Source organism: Asterias rubens, chromosome 13, assembly GCF_902459465.1.
Source record: "Asterias rubens chromosome 13, eAstRub1.3, whole genome shotgun sequence".
Taxonomy (NCBI): domain Eukaryota; kingdom Metazoa; phylum Echinodermata; class Asteroidea; order Forcipulatida; family Asteriidae; genus Asterias; species Asterias rubens.
The window spans coordinates 4,793,351-4,816,538 of record NC_047074.1 but is presented as its reverse complement, the minus strand read 5'-3'; the positions used below and the strand labels follow the sequence as shown (position 1 = coordinate 4,816,538).

The window sequence follows — 23,188 nt, the reverse complement described above, 5'->3', positions numbered from 1 at the left end:
TTTTTTGCTGGTATAGCACTAGCAGTGAGTGCTACTTCGTGAAACCGCTGACGATTTGATTACATAACACCGCATCCCGTTCGCTACTGCTGTGCAAACTCGATTCTTCAAAGGAGAATACATTTTCATTGTGCTGCTGATAATAGCAAAGCCTCAGCTTTTCTAACGGACGATCAGATGATGAAGCTGGTGCCTTGGAGCATGGAGGAAGAAAATCGAACTTGTGCATAATAAATATTGGCATTCTGATGTTGACTTCGTTCGAGCAAGGTGGGTATTTTCAGTATTTCTTTTTAGACTGTGTCTACAAATCGCTAGATATGTTGTGCTTCACTAGCCAAAACTGAACGACTTTGGCACTTTCGTACTACTACACTAGCACTTTCGTTGAATTTTACTTTTATGTCAATGGTTCTTGCATCGCATTTCTGCAGCCGATTTCACGAAACACTAGGATTAATCCTATCTCGAATTGGGACGATTGACTCGTCCTAACTTAGGATTAATCTTAAGGTTTACATGTTACAGTGCAAGGCTGGGACTCGTCCTTAGTCCTAAGATTAATCCTAAGTTAGGAAGAGTTTGGTGAAATCGATGGCTGGTCAGATAGCAGCACAAAATTTGGCTTTGTGTACGTTGATTTAATGGTGCAGTGCAGCGTGGCATCACAGCCGTAAGTAAGGCGTTAGGTGCAAGAAGAAAGAAAATGAACAAAATGGGGGACAAAAAGCACAAGAAGTTGTAGTTGCGATAACGTAACGGCAGGAGGGTTACGTTATCGCAACTAAAGAAGTTGATAAAATCCAACAAAACTGGGGTGCAGGTGAACTCAGTCCTGGGCGAAACCACAATGATTGAGTGTGAAAAGCGCAATATAAAAAAACAATCATTTTATTTGTAAAAAAAATAATAATAACTTATATTTTATAACTTTATGTAAAGTAGTGTCACTTTCAATAATCAGACTGGACGACTGAACAACTAAAATATGGTCTGAATTTGCACTATTTGAGGGGCTATGTTAATGGGTCAATTTATTGGATGGTAGTGTTAAGCTTTGTACGCTTAAAATAGAAAACAGATACTAAGATTTACAACAAAAATCCTTGTAGTTACATAACTTTCAAATTGGGGTCTGTTCGACAGTAGAATGAACTTAAATGCACACAGGCTTTTTAATGTAATATTTTAATGTAAACACTCAGTTTACAGTTTTGAATGTTAAATGGTCAAGTTTATTCTATCAAGACTGTTACAAATTTCTGAATTTTGGTAAAGTTTTAGAGATCCCTTAAAAAAAACAATGTTTAAAGGGTCAAAACACAATGTCCAGATATTTACATCGCAAACTCACACGGTTTGAAGATAATGATGGTACAAAGCCTTCCTTGAAATATTACTTGCTGACAATGTGCTATAAAGCGTAGTTTTTTAGAAATTTTTTTGTCCTGAAAATAATGTTTGTCTCAATCAGTGAGACCAAAATTATTTATAGCATGTGAAGCATAGTTTTGTGACATTGTTTTTACTAATTTCTGAAAACCTGCAGCACAAAGTAATATTTCAAGGTAAGCTTTCCACTATCATTATTGATCATCAATCCCGGCCGTCGGGAGGAGGGTTATGTTATCGCAACTACATCAAACGGTGTACCGGTAAGTTTAATGTAATTCTGTGGACATTGTGCTTTGTGTTACAAAAAGTACCCAACCTAAGACTTTAATTTAAATGTTTTGTAATTGATTTATTTATTTTGATTTTATCTCTTTTTTCTGGACAGTTAATTTGACCTCCACTTTCTGATGATTTTTCCGTGGTATTCAAAGCAACCTGAAGCAAAATGATTGGTCACCTGCTCCGATTAAGACTACTTACCTTTTCACTCGTCTTTTTCATCGCAACATCCCTCACCTACCTCTTGCTGTCGACAACAGAGTACTTATTTGAAAGCAGAGGTACACTAAGAAAGCGGTATTCCCTAGAGCAGAGCGCTAACTCACACAATCAAACATTTCAAGATTCGGCAAGTAACCTTGTCTACTTGGAGAAGAAATTAACCAGCGAGTCTGGCTTAGGAGTCAACCCAATTATCCCACCCAAATCAAAGTTGGATACCCCAAAATGCAACACCACAGTCTCTATCCTGATACCGGGCCTTTACGCCTTCAAGGCGTGGAGGGAGTATCTGCCATTCTGGCAGGAGTTTATGCGTAGCGCTGCGATGGTACCGGATTCTAAAGGAGTGCGGACGCTGCATCTTCAGTGTCCACGGCAACAGTGTGATGTCAACATCCGTGTCACCATGAATGAGACATTCCTACAGAGCAGCGATGCCATCATTCTCAATATGTTTCCCAACATTCTGAAAAATCGGCTCTTGGATCTTCTCTCCCATTTAAGGTGTGTTGAACTGTGATAGCCTAAGTTAGGTATAAGTTGTTGAGGTACCTGCTAAAATATAGGATTCAAGCTACTAAGCAATCGCTGTGGTAAGACACTATAATGAAAGGTTGTGGGTTCAAATCCCATCTAGTAGTATGCCTGTGGATTTTTTTCACAGGACTCGGAATGGATCTAGAATGGAAGGTCCCGGGTTCAAATCCTTCCTGAGTTATTTGCCTCAGGGAACCTTGCACACATCGGTGTATGGGTAAAACTAAACAATATGCGACAGCCTAATTGCCTGAGGAAATATATTAATAACAATTTGTTTATACTTTCCAGACATTTTCTGCAAGGAAATCATGCAAGACCAATTTAATACTTGTGGTTCAAACATATTGAAATGGCTTGAAGTGGTATAGCTCACCTCTAGCTGTAAGAAGAATTTTTCCGCTATGCTGTACACAAACACATGACGGCCAGTTTCTGGGGTGGAACATTGCAGAGCTCCATCATATAAATTCACTTGTAAAGAAGCTACAAGGGCGGTACCGGGACACGGATACTCTTCATCATGTTGTCAGAGCTTTAGTACTCTCTCGTATCGACTATGGCAATCTCATTTTATTTGGTGGTGTCATATGAATTGGACAGAGTTCAAAGATTACAAAATTGTGCAGCTTGTTTAATATATTCCACACCCTTGAAAGAACATTATTACCCCCATCACTTAGTGAACTTCAATTAGAGAACGAATCCATCTTGAAATTGCTCTTCTTGTTGTTAAATGCTTGAACAAAACTACACCTCGTTATATTTCCACTTTACTGTCCTGTTACACTCGGTTTCCTCCATGATTTCTTCGGTCCACACTTGACATCACTCGCTTGAATGGTCCTCGAGCAAACAAAGTTCTAGGTCAAGAAGCTTTCAGTGTAGCTGGGCCAATGATTTGGAACAATCTCCCAACTGCCATTAGGGAATCAGTTACTCTATCTGCATTTCGTAAAGTCTTAAAGACTCACCTTTTCTCATGTGATTTTTTTCTAGTGCGCTATGATCTTGATGGAACAGCACCGTATACATTTTAATTGTTATGTTATTGTTATGTTTCTAACCAGATTAACAATCTATTGCCGCATACTTTTTTTAGCAGTGGGTTTTGGATGTCAGATATATATATAAATCCTGTCAAACATCTACTTTTTAATTCATTTATAAATGTAAAAAGTAAATATTAATTAAAAGGTAGATGTTTGAGCCTCTTGAATTTTCAGAGAAATAATAGAGTTATGAACTTGTCACTCCGACAAAAAGAGACCGACACAAACTTCCAGGATTTTCAGTTTTTTTTAATTGCGCAATTGCACCACTGTTAATTAAAGACACTGGACACTATTAGTACCTGGTGTATCTCAACATATGCATAAAATAACAAACTTGTGAAAATTTGAGCTCAATTGGTCGTTGAAGTTGCGAGATAACTATGAAAGAAAAAACACCCTTGTCACACGAAGTTGTATGCTTTCAGATGCTTGATTTCGAGACCTAAAATCTAATTCTAGGCCTCAAAATCAAATTTGTGGAAAAATTAATTCTCTTTCGAAAACTACGTTACTTCAAAGGGAGCCGTTTCTCACAATGTTTTATATTATTAACAGCTCTCCATTACTCGTTACCAAGTAAGGTGTTATGCTAATAATTATTTTGAGTAGTTACCAATAGTGTCCACTGCCTTTAATCAATACTATGGTTTGATTCTGATTTTTTATTATATTTTAAGTTTGTGTATGTGCAAGTCTGGCTTCAAGGAGTAAACATGTAAGATTACAATAGATCCATGCCTGGTGTTTCACGGAGGCAACTAAGGCGATTGTCGCCATGTAGAATTTTAAAATGTCCTCTTTAGGGTGCCCTTTAAGAAAAAATGCCTCGGTGCCTTTTCCCTTTCAAAACGAAGCATGCAGTCACTCTGCTGGTTTTTTTTTCTTTCTTTACAGGAATGTTTTGCATTCTAAACTGCACTGGTTTTTCTACGCCATGGAAAGTCCTCAGATGATGACCTATTGGGATTCCAACATCGGCAAGATATTGTACCACCATTCTATCCTATACCACTCCTCTGCAGACATCCGCCTTCCCTATGGTGAATACATACCCGGGGAGCCTACACAAGTCGGGGCACAAGACTGGACTGTTAACAAAACATCCGTCATCGCATGGATGGCGAGTAACTGTAAGAACACTTTCTGGCCACGGAACGAGTTTGTTAAGGAGCTTCAGAAACACATCCCAATCGACATCTATGGTGGTTGTGGAAAGCTAACATGCCTCCCAGCTCTATCTGAGAAATGTACAAAGCTCATGGCAAGTTATAAGTTCTATCTTTCCCTTGAGAACACTGAATGTGACGAGTATATAACGGAGAAGGTGTGGAATAATGGCCTCCGTCAAGGTGTGGTTCCGGTTGTTTATGGCGGCCGGAAGGAAGCTTACGAACGCTTGTTACCTCCCAAGTCGTTCATCCACATCAGCGATTTTGACTCCACTGCAAATCTAGCATCTTACCTCAAACTTCTAGACAAAAACAAAAGCATGTATAATTTATACCATGCATGGAGGCAGCATGGAAGGGTAAAAACTGTATACCCGCCGTTGGATTCAAGTATTTTTTGTGAGGTTGTGCCTTTTGTATTGAAGCCTCCACCAGCGTTTAAAGTGGTGAAAGATAGCGAGTATTTCAGAGTTTGCAAGAACCTGAAGGGGACGTTTGCGGAGGAAGGTTCCTTTAAAACATTTTCAACATGGAAATAGAGCTATTTTGAACAACCTGCAAACTTGTCACCCACTGGTCTGTTCTGGATTGAACTGGTTTAATCCTGGTTGAACCGGTTTAATCCTGATTGAACCCACACAAAACTGGATCTACCCTTACCAAAAATGTGCAATTCATTTCAATTGGATATGCAGTTAGAAAGAATTGGATTGAGTTGGTGTGAGTTGGTTTAGTAAAAATTTAAAAAACAAACTTAAATTCCAATTGGAATCAAATCTTTTAGACAACTCTGTCCATTCAGAAATCCAATTGGACTCGGTTTTCTTGATTCAATTGAATTGGAATGGGAGACTTTTCAACGCCAGGCGGCAGCAGACTTAGCGGGTAAAGTTCCATTGTTTACGTAGTTCTAAACATGCGCGTAATTCTGAGAACAATGGATTTACTCGGTAAGTCTGCCGCCACCTAACATCACAGAAAGTCTCCCATACTAATTGAAAAATTCACCTCCATCATATTTCCACTTGTAAATTTTATTTCCACTTCCACGCAAAATAAAAAAATGGAAACAAAATTCCTCATACTCTTCCAATGTGTGCCAACTGGATTAAGAATGAGTTAGTTGCACTATTATGTAAATCCCTCAAGTGGGGTGGGATATTATCCTCTTAAGCCAGAGTGTGGGTTCGAATCCCGGTCTTGACACTTGTGTCCTTGAGCAAGATACTTTACTATAATTGCTTCTCTTCACCCAGGGGTATATATGGGTACCTGCGAGGGTAGAGGTTGATATTGTGAATGAAAAAGCCTTTGGAGCGATATAAACTGTTGCCCAGGTTGTATACTCCCAAGGGAGCTGAGAAACATTAAAAGGGATGTTATTGGCCCTATGACCTGGGCACTAATGTAAAGCGCATTGATACGGTTATTGTGAAATGTGCTATGTAAGAATATTAAAACATCAGGTTTTTTACTGTCGGCCCAATGGGTGAAAACCACTTTTTTTGTGGGGGGGGGGGTCCCTGATTGAAGCTGTCCGACCAATGGGTAAAAACATATTGTTGAGGGTACTAATGGGTTATCGGACCAATGGGCTTCAGATTATTAAACCTCTTAACAAGAAATCTAAAACTGTCGGACCAGTGGGCTGTCGGACCAATCAGATGGCGAGAAATATTGAGGTCATGAAATGTCCATGCGTACAAGAAGCAAATCTTACAACGTTCTTTTGGACCTATACCACAAATAGGAAGGGCTTTTCTTTTGTGGAACAATGCTGATTAAAAAGGGTGTGCATAATATTGGTATAAATTAAGCTTGGGCGATATCGATTTATTTTATTCACGATATATCGCCGACAATATATCGCGATATTCGATATAATCGCGAGTAATGAAATTTGACATCATCAGTCTTAAAACTCCAAGTGAAAGTTGTAGAAGAGACAGTCCTAGCAAAAGAGAGGTGTTCTAATGACCTATTCTTCTGGTTTTACTCCAAACCTATAGGGTGCAAGATGTCTCAACTAGCAAATACATCGCGATATTTAATCGATATATCGATATATCGCGATATATCGATATTTCGATTAAAACCAAATCCATCCGATATCGAAATCGTGTCCAAATTAATATCGCGATATTCGATAATATCGTGATATCACCCAAGCTTAGTATAAATCAGTCTGGTATTAATTGGAGTAAGAGAATGATTAGCACTCAACTGACATGGTGTAAAGATGGTCATGGTGAAGTAATTTTGCATGAAACACAATCTGGGTTGTATGTAGAACAACTTTGGTGGGCTATAAAACACTCATTTTTCAACTGATGGCAATAGAGTCCTCGTGTGAGTGGGGAAAAATTACAAGAATTCTATATGTCGTGTTAAGTTAATGTAAATTGCCATTGCATTCGATACCGTCCAGTTTTTACCGTAGTATTATTTACAATAGTAAAAATCAGTTTCTCAAATATACATTAAATACGTGGCGGAGTTATGTTTGTTATAAATACATGTACATTGTTTGAATAAAATTGTTTGAATAAAATATTGACAATTATACTCGAAGCAACTTTTTTTTCAAATATTGATTGTTCTCCAACTTAATATCAAAAATTAAAATCTCGCTTTAGTTTAGATAATCAGGTTTTTATAGGTGAAACCTGAAGACAATGCAAAGTCAACAAATTATTCACGGAGAGTTTCTTAGACCCCAACAGTAACAGTGGGTCTACAATAGTGAGTATTTTGTATTTGCATTTAGGCACTTTTGACTATTTCTCAAAATGATTCTGAAGTTGGTATTTTTTTCGAAACAAATTCCCATTCCGGAAAAAAACGCCTGATAAAACTTTTTTCAATCAGGAAATAATGCAATTTAGACAATAAGAGCTCCTGAAATCAAGGGAAAAAAACTGACAATAGACTGTGCATGTCTCGCGCTCAACGGAGTGAGAAAACACCACAAACGAAGAACTAATTTTTTATGACGAATCTGAACAACAAACAAAAAAAACATTACAGATTGTTTAAATTAGTTTAGTTTTTAAAACAAAAAACATTTAATAGGGTTTTAGTTTATGCATAGACAAAAGTAAAACTCTGGGACTAGGATGTTTATTTGATCTTAAATTTTTTGAAACCCTCGTTGTGAAACCACTAAAAGCTGGTTTATACGCGGACGCACGATAGTCGCGAGGTCATTAGGTTAGTGCATGAAGCAGTTCTAAGCGGAAACCGACGCCTAAGCGACAAATGAAAAGGCTTTCCACCCCACGCGACCAAAACAAGCTTCTGTTTTAAGTTTCGTGATCGGAGATGGGCACAAATTCTTAATTTGTTTCAAGCAACTTGACCTCAGGTCAAATTTACGGTAAATATCTGTTTTTCTCCGCTAATATGTTGAATTTATTTTTACTTTTATATATGTTGTTAATTAGTATTTCATTTTCAACAACATATTATTATCATGTCATTTTTATGGTCGTAATGTACGTTAAACAAAAATAATGGCCGAAACAAAATCTCCCCAACGTAAAACTCCATAAGGTTGGGACAACAATGGTCCCGGAAGTTCAATTTCTTGCGAGACTTGCACAGTCTATAGTGTGTGGTTTTGGGAGTCATGACACTAAACTTGTGTCCGTAATGTCGAAGAGCATGGTCAGAGTTTAAAATATCAGATCAAGTTTTAGAAGGTGAAGGTAACTAGTGTTTTATCTGGGGTTATTATAGTATTATTCTAAGAAAGAAATTATGACCAACATTAAAATTTCTGTACCATCAAGATAGTGTCTTTATTTTATATTTCATTGCCATACCTTTCCAGTTGTCTCCATGTTGGCATAGTAAATTGGTATTCTACGTTCGGCAAAATAATGACAAATAGTTTTTGAGACAGCAAAATCATCTTTATTTCGACATCCTTGTTTTCTATCATGCGTTTAAACTTTTAAAAAATATCCCATCGACTGAAACCGTCATCAAATTCTCAATCGCCTTGGCTTGAAAGCTCAAAAAGAAGCTGGGGATTATTTTTTAAGTTCAACGCCCAGTTTTTAACTGTTTCTTAAAATTTGTATATGCTGGTGTGCATGACCTAATGGATGGTGGTAGAGAGCTCCAGAGACGAGGGGCTGCTGCAGCAAAGGATCTATCCACCATGATCTGTTCGTTCTAAACTCTACCAGTTTCATATCTGTCGATGATCGGAGGCTGACTCTTCCAGGAACAGAATGTTGGATATATAAAGCTTACCAGTATATTATGTTGCTCAACCAACAAGACTACCTCCTGCTTTGAGTCCAGTATCCAAATTCACACTCGTCCAATGTGGCTTCATTCTGAAACAGTTCTATCCTTCGGAAGGATCCATCTCATTGTCTTCAGAGTTTGCTCATTGCCATGGCAACCCTGGAGGACGTTTTTCTCCCGAGAGCATTACAGATGAATCTCCCCACCTCTATGACCTTTGTAAGGTCAACGCCCTGCCAAATGTACAAAAGAACTGTATTACTATCACTAGAAAAGGGGAGTTTGTAAGGGGGGGGTCACGGTAAGGCTTAAAGCTGCATACACATACTTTCGGTTTCCTGCATCCTATATGGTGATCCCAGCAACGATGAACACTACACATAAAGGGTAGCAGTCTATTTCTTTTGGCTATGGCTATGGCCTTTCTCTTTTGCTTCCTTTGGCTCTGGCTTAGGCTCTGGCTTAGACTTTGGCTTAGGTTATGGCTTGTTTGAGGCCCCATATCAAACAGTCTTTAAAATTAACCCGGGGCCTATTCCTGAGCTGCACCACCAAAATTCCTATCAAACAAACAAACAAACACCCCTACACCCACACAAACAAACACCTTAACACCACAATACAACAAACACCCCAACAAACAAACACCCCAAATCATATCAAACAAACAAACAAACACCCAAAATCCCCATCAAACAGACACACAATCAAACCACCAACAAACTTACTGTTTTAATTCCAAGTCCGTTCAGCATGTACACAACATCCTCAGTAGCTACGTTACCGGATGCCCCTTTAGCGTATGGACACCCGCCGAGGCCGGCTACCGATGAATCAATCACACTCACACCAGCCTAGTAAAAGGAATGAATGATCAACCTACATTTCAGTATCATGTGACACACCCATGGCAGAAGTGAAGGTCCAAATGAATGGGAGTTTTGTCAAAACAATATTATATATATTTGGTTTCCAGTAACACCATGTGTGTATCTACCTGCCAGGTAGAGTTTCTTCTTAGAGAACTGTCTTTCTATACACCAATCCGGGTGCAAGTGTTGAGCATCGCGTGCCATTTGCTGCAGTGTCTTTAGTGCATAGATTATGCAAAAAAAGACACCGCAGTTGTGAAATTTTTCAATAGAGGGCGCTACCAATTCTGTTTCGTCGGATTGGTCTATATTCTACTCCCGCTGAGTAGATTTATCAGATTTTTCGGGAGACTTCTCAGTTCTGAAAAGAACTGTCCTACTTTTTAACTACTACCCGGGCGGAAGGTATAGAAGATTGGCTTGGACTACTACTTTAGCTAAACGGACTATTATTAACTGCACTATCGCGGAGTCAGTTCTGAAATTGGTCTCAACGTTTCGACTAGCTTGCCCTAGTCATCGTCAGGAGACTGGGGCAAGTCAGTCAGTCTTAAGAAGAGGAGTATGAAATAAATGTTGAATAAGCCATTTGCAAGTTAGATTTGAATAATGTCTGGTACAATGACTTGCAATGACAGTTGCTTCAACACGGGATTCGGGCAAGCTTTTGTATAGCAACCTCCAGGATGAGCAAACCCTGGTACACCTACGGTCATAAACATCCATTCAGAATTGTGTATGGGTGTTCACCGTCTCTTTCGTACCCACTCATGTGGCGTAGCAACTGTCTCGATAGTCTGAGGAATTAAAATGTAAGCGGTGCAGTGTAACTAGGCGACTCATTGTACCAGACATTATTCAAATCTAACTCGAAAATGGCTTATTGAAACTGAATACATACATGCATCTCACCTGCAAAGCAGCGTATATATTTGCAAGGGCCTGCCCATAGGTATCGTGGCAATGCACGGCTATGCATTTGACGGGTATCTCCATGGTGACGACCTCAAGAAGTTTCTTCATCTCCCCGGGGGTACCCACCCCTATCGTGTCTCCCAGAGATACCTCATAGCATCCCATGTCATACAGCTTCTTCGCCAGCTGTTGATTTGATTGGATCAAAGATCAACATCATTCATTCATTCATTTATCTCCATACCGCAGAAAGACGAAAATACAGAATCGCATGGAGGAAATAGACAACTTATTATAACTAAACTAACAAAGGAGGCATACAAAATGGCTGTATAATAAACAAGAACTTAAAGATGAAGTGCTATGGGGGCAAATCCCGAAAAGCAGAGCTTGAGGAGGGATGCCTTACAGGACAGATACAAAGACAAGTGGGCAGCAAAAATGAGCAAAAAAATCAAAAAAAATCAAAAGAACAGCGTAGTGGATGCTAAGCACCAAAAACCTGCCAAGCACCAAAAACTTTTTTAAGCACAGAACAGTATTAAAATACCTGTTTCACAAACAAACAAACAAACAGGTACCAGCCACATGTACATTAGGTTTGCATTTATTATTGTGGCAGGTGCCTCACTCAATTTTTCGCTTAGCAAAGAAATTTGCCATGCGGTATTTTCTGCTGAACAGCTTTATGAAATTGGGCGCTGATGTCTATGTCTGCTGTGCTACTATGTCAATGTGGACCAAGAGTGGCGATGAGGTCTTAAACGGTCGTTTAAAATCCTTCCTAGCCGCATCAAAACCGAGTCACTACTCTTTTATTCCAATTCATAAATGACCTTTTAGTTGAAAAGTGTAAAATAATGAAAAACTGAAAGGGTGTATTGTGTAGCCTATACATGGCTTTAGTGTATACTATTATTGTTGTGTAATTTTAATGTTTTTGACTCGCAAACCGAAGTGAATTTCACTCTGTATTGTGAACATGTGTGTGACAATAAAACAGATTATATACATGTACCTCACGAATAGAATCCTCTTGTCTGATTTGTTAAAAATGGAGTCATGGAAATAGCTATGCCCCCTTTTTCTACCAAGATGGCGTCACAGTGACTATGCCCAGGGCATAGTCAATAGACTATACCCGCTCTGAAAATAACGCAACTATGATATGTATAATGTATGACTAGCCTTCCGTGTCACGGCTTGACCTTTCTTCGCAGACGACCTTTCACCATATAGTCAGAGTGTTGTTGATTGAAGAATCTTTATTTGGTATATAAAAGAAATATTGACTGCTAATAATCGAAAAACAGTTCAAATTATAGGCCCTCTGTGATTTCAAAACCATACCTATTGCCTGAAGCGAACTCATAGCAGTCAATATTTCCATACTATTGACTATTGACTTTTTACCTGAGCTACAGCTGTTGGTTGCACCTTCCCTTCATATGGACATCCCAGCACGCATGAAACGTACGCCCTGACAGAAAGACCCGCCTCCCTAGCCGCATCAACAACATCTCGGAATCTTTCTATACTCTCAGATATAGAGCAATTGATATTTTTCCTGATAAGACAAACCAAGAATTAAAAACAGAGGCAAGTGTAAGTTATTTGAAGTTGAATGTTTCTTTATGATGGTCAACTTTCGACTTGGTCACCTCCAACGAATTGATACAAATCGGATCCCTGGGCAACTCTACAACTGATTACCAACCCATGGGAAAGGTAGACCAGGCTGCCCTAGGACAACATAGAAAATTGTAATCCAGAGGGACTTCTTCCTAGTCGAGAGCATCCCTGGACTTTCTTTTTAAGTATATAAGAGATGTTAAATTTAACATATCGTTGCGGTACCCGCTGCCAAACATAGGATTCGAACTGCCTCTAGCTGCCGGGCAACCTCGGTAGTCTAGTTGGTAAGACACTGCTCTAGAATTGCAAGGGTTGTGGGTTCGAATCCCACTCGAGTAACAGGCCTGTGAAATTTGTTCACAGGACTCGGGAAAGTTCTGAGTATACATTGCTAACACACATCGGTGTATGGGTAAACAACCAAAATTAATATTTTTAAGTATAGTTCTAGATCTGGGCCCAATTTCATAGAGCTGCTAAGCACGAAAATTTGCTTAGCATGAAATTTCTTCCTTGGTAACAACAGGATTACCAACCGAATTCCCATTTTGTTGCATTTCCTAGTTACTTGTATTCAGCTCTTGTATGCTTATCTTGAAAATCACATAGAAATTTGGTTGGGAAATCCTGGAAAAGCAAATTTGTGTGCTTAGCAGCTCTATGAAATTGGACCCTGGTATATTTCTCTTGTATTCACGACTTCCGGAGGTACTTTGTTGAAGAAGACCAGGGTTCAACATAGGATTCGAACTGCCTCTAGCTACCGGGCAATCGCGGTAGTCTAGTTGGTAAGACACTGCTCTAGAATTGCAAGGGTCGTGGGTTCGAATCCCACCCGAGTAAGATTGCCTGTGATACTTTTTCACAGGACTCGGGGAAGTACTGAGTATACAGTGCTGACACACATCGGTGTATGGGCAAAAACCAAAATTAGGAACAGGGTCCTTTAAAGCAATTGGACATTTTCAGTAAACATTATACTGTAAGGCCCACACTTCGTGTATCACAACTTATATAAAATAACAAACCTGTGAAAATTTAGGCTCAATTTGTCATCGGAGTCAAGAGAAAATAACGGGAAAACCCAACCTTGTTTCCGCACGTTTCGCCGTGTCATGACATGTGTTTAAAATAAGTCCGTAATTCTCGATATCGAGAATTGATATTGTTTTAATGTTTTCTCAAAAAGTAAAGCATTTTCATGGAATAATTTTTCAAGAGAAGTCTTTCACCATTACCTTCTGTAAACCCTGTAAGTTATTTGTAAATCTGTGAATTTTTTTTCTTTTTTCTTTTCCGAAAGTGTCCAATGGCTTTAAATGATCTATGACTCACCTACTAAAAGTTTCCGAGGCAGCACCAAATATCGCTACTTCCTTGGCCCCCACAGCAAGGGCCGACTGGAGGCCCCTGACGTTAGGTGTCAGCACCGGATAGTTGACCCCGTCCTGACGATTAATGGCTTCCATGACTTCTTTATGATCTCCCATCTGGAGAAAGTTTTCAAAAAAGATCATGAAACACATTTACAAACGTCAGGCCACTAACTATTTTAAAGGCAGTGGACACTACTGGTGATTACTCAAAATAATTGTTAGCATAAAAACTTACTTGGTAACAAGCAATGTGGAGACGTTGATAGTATAAAACATTGTGAGCAGCGGCTCCCTCTGAAGTAATGTAGTTTTCGAGTAGTAATTTTCCACTAAAATATTTGAACTCGATTTCGAGACCTCAGAATTGAATTCGGATCCCAAATAGACACAAATAGACCAAGTCCAACTTCGGAGCCTGAGGTTCCAAAAGTATCCGTTATATAAGCACCCTTGTATTTTGACAGCACATTACCCTTCGAACCCCAACTTCCCCCTTTTCTTTTCACCTGTGGTGCCCATTTTTTCCTTACCTGTGGTACCCATTTAGGGGACACAAAGCTGGTTGCCTCTATAACCTTTAGCCCGGTACCCGCTAACCTATTTATCAGCTCCACTTTAGTATCTGTGCTGACCATTTCCTGCAGGGATTTTAAGAAATGTAAAAACTATTAAAAGATGTAAAAAAACTATTAAAAAATGTACCCAGTCAGTTTACCTTGAGGTTTATTATTTGATATCTGATATTAAAAGTCGCATCCCCTTAAAGGTGATCCCCTGTCTGCCGCTTCCCAGGTTGTATCGTTACCCGGGTAAGATCCCTGGCTACACGGCAGTTTGTGATTGAATGGCTTCTGACGGGTCCTACTACTTGCCGTCAACTCGCCGTCAACTCACTTGCGCCGTCAACTCGCCGTCAACTCCTCCAATATACATTTAAAATCCACAAAAGAAGCATAGAACTGTAAAGTATCAGCTCAAAGAGCATTCGCGTAAGTTTTAGGTCATATTTCAGAATAAAAATTGATTTTTTTTTTCTCGTGAAAAAAAATTCTCAAAGCCAAAAAACTGTCGGCCGCCATCTTGCTTTTTCACAATGATTAGTCTTGGCCCAAGATGTCAATGATTGGTACTTTTTTTTTACCACCACAAAGTCGTTTTTGTGAATGAATTTGTACCGAAAACCATGAGAAATATGTAGTTTAGCCCAGACTTACACTTCCGTGCCCCGTGAGTTGACGGCACGAAAATGAGTTGACGGCGAGTTGACGGCAAGTGGGCGAGTTGACGGCAAGTAGTAGGACCGCTTCTGACAGGCACCCTCCGAACAAAGGTATTGACAAAATTGGGAGACCACCAACATAGGGCTAGATAGCTCAGTTGGTAGAGTGCTGGCACGTCAAACCGGAGGTCGTTGGTTCAAATCCCGCTCTAGTAAATTTTTCTTTGTTCAACCCCAAATCATTTAAAAAATGTACCCAGTCAGTTTCCCTTGTGGTTTATTATTTGAAGTTTAATTGAATAAGGGAATAAAGGGGTAGCGACGAGTTCTTCAATGGTCGTTTAAAGCCGGCAGGGTTGACGGCCGTATGATTAAGTATGAAGGACGAAGCAATGGTTAAGTGTCTTGCTTAAGGACACAAGTGTCACCCACGGCTGGGGATATAAAGTGGCTACCTTATTGGCGAAACACAGGGGGCTACTCAGTACGCATGTCATGAGTTTACCTTCTCGTTTTGTAATCCATCGCGTGGTCCAACCTCAACAATCTTCACAAAGGAAGGTAGAGCATTCGTCTGATGGAAAAGAAAAGAAAGAAACAATATCACTGTCTGACTCAATAAAGCAAGAATACTCACCATGCTCATCATGCTTAAAGGCAGTGGACACTTTTGGTAATTACTCAAAATAATTATTGGCATAAAACCTTTCTTGGTAAAGAGTAATGGGGAGAGGTTGATAGTATAAAACATTGTGAGAAACGGCTCCCTCTGAAGTGACGTAGTTTTCGAGAAAGAAGTAATTTTCAATGAATTTGATTTCGAGACCTCAAGTTTAGAATTTGAGGTCTCGAATTCAACCATATAAAAGCACACAACTTCGTGCAACAAGGGTGTTTGTTTACTTCATTCATATCTCGCAACTTCAACGACCGATTGAGCTCAAATTTTCACAGGTTTGTTCTTTTATGCATATGTTTAGATACACCAAGTGAGAAGACTGGTCTTTGACAATTACCAATAGTGTCCACTGTCTTTAAAAGCACTGGAACACTATTGGTAATCACTCAAAATAATTGTTCTAGGATAAAAACTTGCTTGTTTAAAGGATTTGGGTACTTTTTGTATCACAAAACACAATGGCTACAGACTTACATTAAACTTACACCGTTTGAACTATAATGATAGTAGAAAGCTTCCCTGAAAATATGACTTACTAAGGTGCTGTAGTTTTTGAGAAATAAGTAAAACAATGTCATGTAAATACGTTTTTACATGCTAAAATAATGTTTTACTCATGATCACTGAGACTAAAATAATTTGTGTGACATTGTTTTACTCATTTCTCAAAAACTACAGCACCTCAGCAAGTAATTGTTTCATGGAAGCTTTTTACTATCATTATCTTCAACGTTTTTAACATCGCGTTGATAGATTACAACCGTTAGCCATCAATAACTGAAGTTTCCTATGTACTACACAACCAAAACTTATCCAACACACTCAATATACATTCATGATGCTTGTATTGCCTTTTTGTTGAGTTAAAGTTTGAGTTTGTTTTCACATTAACAAATAGATGTTTTTTATTTTAAACTAAAATCATCTTTTTGTTAATGTGAAAACAATGCTAATTTTTTTTAACATTGACCCGGCGTAACTTGGGTTTGCATGACCCGACCCCAACAAATAAGGTAAATTGAATGTGGAGTCTCCAAGAGACCTATCCAGCTATGTCAAAATTATTCTAATCAGATGTTGTTTTAAAAAATAAAATTTAGTGAATCTCCCTAACTAATTAAGACTAAACTAAAGCTTTTTTTTTAAGAGGAAACATGTAAGTTGTTTTAAAACAGTTTAGATCCTAAATAAATGTTCACTAGATAGAAATTTTGTTTGCAAATAAGTTTGTAAACCTACTTACATTTATCTGTGCACAGTTTCTATTCACAACGCGGGCAGGATTGAGTTGCAAAAGTCTCCGATTGGTGCGAATACTTGACAACTTTGTTATGGATGCCGCCATGTTGGACTCTATTTTGTTATAGCGCCACCAATCTTTTAGAAAACAACTAATGTCCTCACGCCGCTCTATTTATTGTTTGCTTTCAACCAATGAGTTTAGCAAGGCGCTGGGGACGAGCGAACCCCGCGCGTGTGGCGGCCCTTCCCCAAAGTAATAATATAAATATCGGGGTGGAGCATGCAAAGACAAACTTTTAACTTAAAAATTTTACCATGAAAGAGTTAATTAATTTGAAACAGTTATGCACACGTACAGTTTAGTTCATTCCATCTTACTTTGTTCCGTCAAAAGTGCTGACAAAAGTTCTCCAACATGTAATTTGCTGCATGGTTTAATAATCGATACACTGAGGAATAAAATAATCTCAGATGAACCAGATAATTATTAGATAAAAGATCTCCAACATCAAGTTTTCAATGACTTCTCCTGGCTTTTTATTTAAATTTTTTTTTGTGTTAACAGGAATGATTAATTGGCCAGGTGGATTTTGGGGCGTTATGTTTTTTTGTTTTTTTTAATACCCCCACCCTAAACTTTGATTTTCAGTTACTTTAGACCCATCCATTTTCTATGAAAACTTTTTCTTTTCTGACTGGCCCCGAATCTAATGAAAACATAGGCTAGTTGTAAAGCGTTTAAAGTTGGAAACTGTAATAATTATTATGCAGGGAATATAGTTACAGGAAAGAATAAGTCTTCCAAAATCCAGAGAGTAGTGCCTCTTTAATTAGCACCTAAAAAATTAATAATCTTCTTAAGAATGCTTCTTTAGAGTGACGTTGATTTATTTGCACGGAACTAGTGATAGGTAGGCTTACTTAGTCTATCTACATGTATATTGTTTTATGATAATATTTTGACAATTATTACAATTTATGACTAATATTAACCTTTTTGTGCAAACAGAAGTTTCCAAAAGCTCAAAAAAAGTTAAGATTAAAAAATACACGAGAGGGCGCCAGAGCTTGAGCGCGCGTGAGCCTAAACTTTTAAACTAGATTGAGTCTTTCATTAAAGTATAAAATAGTATGTTGTTGATAACATAATATAAACGGTCTCAAAGGTGGTACAAAGTTCAAAATCATAACACCCAAAAAATAGTAAGAGGTGCGATGAATTAAAATGTATGTTTTAACTTGATTTAATTTGTACAGAAGTTTACTCAGTTGACTGGGTAAAGTTTATTTTCTAGTCACGCACACATCATCCACTTTGTACTACCACGATCTCTGCTGCGCTGCATCGTTGATGATGCAGTAGCTCTGACAGAATTAACGTGTTGAATGCCCCTGTTATACCCGCTGGCACGAAGAAAAGGTGGACGAAGCAGATGTCTTTTGCGATCTTATATTATACATTTGGCTTCCGAAAAGATCTTCTCAATAATGTCACACAATAAGGCAACCTCGTCATATGAGAATTAAGAGTCAACTTCTGCCGCGACATTCCGCAGATTGGATTTAGAAATAGAACCGGGAAGTTGGTTGGGGAAAACAGCTCTGCATAAAACTCCAAAAATGTCCCGTGCTCGAAACACATCGTACCGCCACAAGCAGCTCTCACTGCACCCGTAAATTGCCACCGAAACTCCCACCATCCCACTGGCAGATTCTGGAGTGGATGTTTTTGTTTCGTTCCCAGATAAACAGGATCGTTCGCGTCGTTTTGCCCTGAGCGTTTGGCAGGGACATTTGGAACAGATGAAAGATCGGTTGCTCTGACAACGAAGTCAAACTGTTTCAGTGAAGTTTTAGGGCATAATTTTTATTTTATGGTTGACGATGGCGTCTTCAAGAATCGCCAAGGGAAAGACCCTGAAACGGACCGGCTCGTCTGGGAAGTTGAAAGACCTTCCTCCGCCAGATACCCCAGGTGAACGGAAGTATAAACTCGACGATCTACAAATGTTGTCTACTGTTGGTAAGTTCATAACTTTGGAGTAATTGAAAAGTTTGATTCTGCATTGCAACTTTTTGTGTCCATAATCTTTAAGTTTTATCATGAAATTTAAAGTATACTTGTTAATATAAATGATTAATTAAGAAAATATTGAAGATGAAGGTATCCTAATTAGTATTAATCATGTAATTGATGAATTAAGAAAATATTACATCTTAAATGCAAACTGCTTACAATCTAAAATGACCTGTGGTAAAAATGCTAAACAAATAGTTAATGGCCTGACGTTTCGACCCCAGCAAAATCTTTCTTGATGGCTGACATGACATGCTCATCAATACCCAGGGTAGTTTCACCAATTATGGTTGGTCAACAGGTCAAGAGGAGGTCTAGTGTCCGTGTGTAAACACGTGATTAAATAAACATGGTGAGAAGTCGTTAACCAGGATGCGTGGTGCGCAAGCTTTTGCATAGCGTGCAAGCTTTTGCATTGCACCAGTTTAGTCCTAACGCAATAAAAACATGAAAAAAAACAATGAAGAAAATTCAGTTTCAGACCCATGCACTCGTACTTAAAACCCAATTCCATATGCAAGATCCAGGAATTGAACCTGGGTCCGAGAGGTTTCCCAAGTTTTTCCCAAAACCTTCAGCCATTCATTGTAACTCAACACCTTGATGTTTAGATAGCAGATGTTTTCCTTAACTCTAGGTCAAATTTGGATGGGCGACATTGTACACTAGGCCTAAACCAGATGTAGTGTTTTAGGATGTTAGATTTTACGACAACATCAAGAAAGAGAAACTCGGAAGGAGAAGCTTGAATCGATGCACCACATTGATAACTGTGAAAGATGATTTAAAAAACAAAACAAGACAAAGTTTCAAGATCAAGTTTTGATCTAATTGAAGATAAATGTTGTTTAAATGACACTACAATCAGTGTGGGTTTTCTTTGCACAGAAGTAGACAGATCAAATCCCCCCTTCAACATTCCAAAAAGTGTCTCGTCCGAACTACCCGGGCTTCGGACTGGTTGCCCACAGTTACCAAGATGTTCTCTTTGCTCAGTATGTAACAACAAACAAAGTGTCAAGACGAGGTGATCCCCTCCTCACAGGCCTTGCCTGGCCATGCCTGGATCTTCCATCCCTAGGCCCTCGCTGAATTCCCTGAATTCCAGCACTCCTTGGTCTAGGAAGAAGACATTAAGAACCCCTCTTTCTCTCTAGAGGATGGAATTTTCTCTCCCCCCCCCCCCCTCACCCCAGGGTCAATTTGATGCACTTATTACATGACGCTCATTAGCAGGAATGTCATGTCATCTCGCATCCAGAGGGCTTAATCAATTTAATATCTAGTTGATTGAGAAAAATCATCTTGATTACTTAGGCCTACTGCTCCTGCCAGAAAACAATTTACTCTGAAGTTAAATAATAATGACAACATTTTGTTCTTAAAGGTGTTGTACAGGATTGGTTTAGAGCTAACAAAGCAGTTGCAGACAGTGTTCATGTTCTGTGTGATCAACGATTGTATAATGATGAGAGACAAACCTGTTAAAATGTGGGCTTAATCCATTGTGTGAGTCAGGACAGGAGAAAATAGTGAACAATCAGCCTAGATGCACTATTTTCAGCATGTATAATTTTGTTTGAAACGACTGTTTTTTGTTGTAGCAACCAAACTGTTTTTAAAAGTTTTGGAAAGACTTGATGGACACTATTGGTAAATCAAAGACGAAGGTCTTCTCATTTAATGTATCTTACCATACATGCATAACATAATAAACCTTTGAAAATTTGAGCACAATTGGTCGTCGAAGTTGCAAGATAACTACAGTATGAAAGAAAAACTCTCCCTTGCCACACGAAGTTGTGTGCTTTCAGATGCTTGATAAACAAAAGACAGGTCTATACTATCCAAAGCTGCTGTATTTCTTAAAGCCAGTGGACACTATTGGTAATTGTCAAAGACTAGCCTTCACAGTTGGTGTATCTCAACATATAATGCATAAAATAACAAACCTGTGAAAATTTGAGCTCAATCTGTCATCGAACTTGCGAGATAATAATGAAAGAAAAAAACACCCTTGTCACACGAAGTTGTGTGCCTTTAGACGAATGATTTCGAGACCTCAAGTTCTAAATCTGAGGTCTCTAAATCAAATTCGTGGAAAATTACTTCTTTCTCGAAAACTATAGCACTTTAGAGGGAGCCATTTCTCATAATGTTTTATACCACCAACCTCTCCCCATTACTTTTCACCAAGAACGGTTTTATGCTAATAATTATTTTGAGTAATCACTGATAGTGTCCACAAATGATTTTTTTCCCAATGCATACAGACCCTTTAATTAACAGGTGTACTTACATGTAGGTGCTGAAATATTTTAATAGCCAGATTTAACAACAAATACCTAGTTTCAATTCAGTGTCTTTAGTCACAACTTCACAATATTGAGTTTCCAGAATGTCCAACAGTTTTGAAAGATTCTGGTGAGAATCCTGCAATTCATAGGCTGTTAATTTTTTAAAGCAAGAGACCAAAATGTAGTAATGACCCAAAAAACAACAGGCCACTGTACATACGTAACCGATAGAGAAACGAAAAGTAATTCAGGCAAGAACACACCTTGGAGGAAGTTCTTCCTCCATGAACACACGTACAAACTTGGCATCATCCTTACGAGATTACAATAAACATTGTCCGAAACTGTAACACACAAAATTGATAAAGGGAATATAAAAAAATAAAAAGATGGCTAATATTTATTTAAATATGTTATTTTTTAATGTGCATTTTCAGAAGAATAATACAAAAAACAAGTCACTATTTGTTCATCATAGTAGAATGACTTTAATAATACTTATTGGATAATGAAACAGGCTTAAAGCCATTGGACACTTTCGGTAAACAGTATTGTCCAAGGCCCACACTTCGTGTATCACAACTTCTATATATGAAATAACAAACCTGTGAAAATTTAGACTCAATCGGTCATCAGAGTCGGGAGAAAATAACAGGAAAACCCAGATATTACCTGACTCAATTAATTATTCAATATTTTTAACATTTGAACATATTTTTTGTGTGTAAAGCATAATTACATGGTGAGGTGTTAGTAATACAGGACCACCGGATTGGTTAATTTTGTGCGATTACTGGCCCAACGCTTAAATCAATGTCCTCGGGCCTTTGATCCAGTGTAAAATTTGCGCCCTAATGCACGTTTTAATTGTTTGACTTCATCGATGGCGGGCTATGCAATGAGTCTGTTTGTGAACTTGCAGGCCTGTACAGTGTATGCTTCGTTCTTGAAAGGGCAAGGGCACCGCAGCCTTTACTACTTGGTAAAGCCTGAGGGCACCCTGTAAGGATATTGTAAATTTCTGCTGTCAGAGCATTTCAAGGGCACCAGGGCAATGACCATTGACCAGGGGGCATGGAGGCGATCATCTACATTGCTGTCAGTGAGACCAGGCCTGAAACTTGTAGGTCAAATACTTCCTTAACTTGTTAGGGAGTGCAAGCTTTATCTATTGTGAAGGGGTGGAATGTTATACTGTTACCTTCAAGGGGCAATGACCAGTGGGGCATCAAGGCAATCACCTAGCCTGTTGCCCAGCCGTGATGTACCAGGCCTGAACTTTGGCTAGTAGTATGGATAGATCAGATCAGGAGCGCATCTTAAAGGATTCGGGTACTTTTTCAAAATGTCCACAGATTTATATTGAACTTACAGGGTTTGAAGATAATGATAGTGGAAAGCTTCCCTTCAAATATTACTAGCTGAGGTTGTGTAGTTTTTGAGAAATGAGTAAAACAAGTCACAAATTAATTTTCGTCTCATGAGACGAAAATTATTTTAGCATGTAAAATCCCATTAACCAGTTATGATATTATACCAAAACCGTTTTTACATGCTAAAACTGAGACGAAACTTATTTGTTTTACTCATTTCGTAAAAACTACAGCACCTCAGTTAGTAAAATTTCAAGGGAAGCTTTCTACTATCATAATCTTCTAACTGTGTAAGTTTAATGTAAATCTTTGGACATTGTGTTTTTTGTTAGGAAAAAGTACATAGACCCTTTAAAACTGATCAGAAATGTTACCGCTTTTTGATGCTTTTTTATATAAAAGTGGATTTTATGATATAGATCATATTTTAGATAGTACAATTTGAATGAATTTTTAGTAAGAATTTGTGAAAAACTTAATGTTTAGCTATATTTTTCAACATTTTAAATTCTTTTTATGATAAAATATTGTTTGTTTGTGAAAAAACAAAATACAGCTCCGCATGCATGATTTTCGTACTAACTTGTAT

The 23,188-nt window shown here is 38.4% G+C and overlaps 3 protein-coding genes across 4 annotated transcripts in view; 2 read left to right on the top strand and 1 right to left on the bottom strand.

Annotated features, from left to right (window-relative positions):
- Positions 1–5,900, top strand: LOC117298520 (alpha-(1,3)-fucosyltransferase 5-like). Of its 2 annotated transcripts, none has more exons than XM_033781815.1 (3): positions 1–270; positions 1,781–2,400; positions 4,383–5,900. In XM_033781815.1, the coding sequence occupies exons 2-3, from the start codon at positions 1,841–1,843 to the stop codon at positions 5,194–5,196; spliced, it is 1,374 nt and encodes a 457-aa protein (XP_033637706.1). In that variant the 5' UTR covers positions 1–270; positions 1,781–1,840; the 3' UTR covers positions 5,197–5,900. The 2 variants fall into 2 exon arrangements, with proteins under 2 accessions (XP_033637706.1, XP_033637707.1); XM_033781816.1 differs by lacking the exon at positions 1–270 and adding an exon at positions 1,623–1,655.
- A 2,532-nt stretch (positions 5,901–8,432) lies between these two features.
- LOC117298893 (hydroxymethylglutaryl-CoA lyase, mitochondrial-like) lies at positions 8,433–16,963 on the bottom strand. Its single transcript, XM_033782266.1, has 8 exons — positions 16,854–16,963; positions 15,437–15,505; positions 14,243–14,350; positions 13,672–13,826; positions 12,115–12,268; positions 10,699–10,887; positions 9,643–9,768; positions 8,433–9,147 (listed from the first exon to the last, which is right to left on the bottom strand). The coding sequence occupies exons 1-8, from the start codon at positions 16,953–16,955 to the stop codon at positions 9,046–9,048; spliced, it is 1,005 nt and encodes a 334-aa protein (XP_033638157.1). The 5' UTR covers positions 16,956–16,963; the 3' UTR covers positions 8,433–9,045.
- A 1,264-nt stretch (positions 16,964–18,227) lies between these two features.
- Positions 18,228–23,188, top strand: part of LOC117298274 (cAMP-dependent protein kinase catalytic subunit PRKX-like) — a 60,889-nt gene continuing 55,928 nt past the window's right edge. The window contains exon 1 of the mRNA XM_033781424.1: positions 18,228–18,875. Coding sequence (XP_033637315.1) covers positions 18,737–18,875 — 139 coding nt within the window. The 5' untranslated portion in view covers positions 18,228–18,736. The remainder of the gene's footprint in view (positions 18,876–23,188) is intronic.

Coding starts and splice junctions, on each gene's coding strand:
- LOC117298520 (XM_033781815.1), top strand. CDS start 1,841: ATGATTGGTCACCTGCTCCGATTAAGACTACTTACCTTTTCACTCGTC. Junction 2,401..4,382: donor GATCTTCTCTCCCATTTAAG/GTGTGTTGAACT, acceptor CTTTCTTTACAG/GAATGTTTTGCATTCTAAAC.
- LOC117298893 (XM_033782266.1), bottom strand. CDS start 16,955: ATGGCGGCATCCATAACAAAGTTGTCAAGTATTCGCACCAATCGGAGA. Junction 13,827..14,242: donor CCCCTAAATGGGTACCACAG/GTAAGGAAAAAA, acceptor AACTTTCTCCAG/ATGGGAGATCATAAAGAAGT. Junction 9,148..9,642: donor ACGGACTTGGAATTAAAACA/GTAAGTTTGTTG, acceptor TACATTTGGCAG/GGCGTTGACCTTACAAAGGT.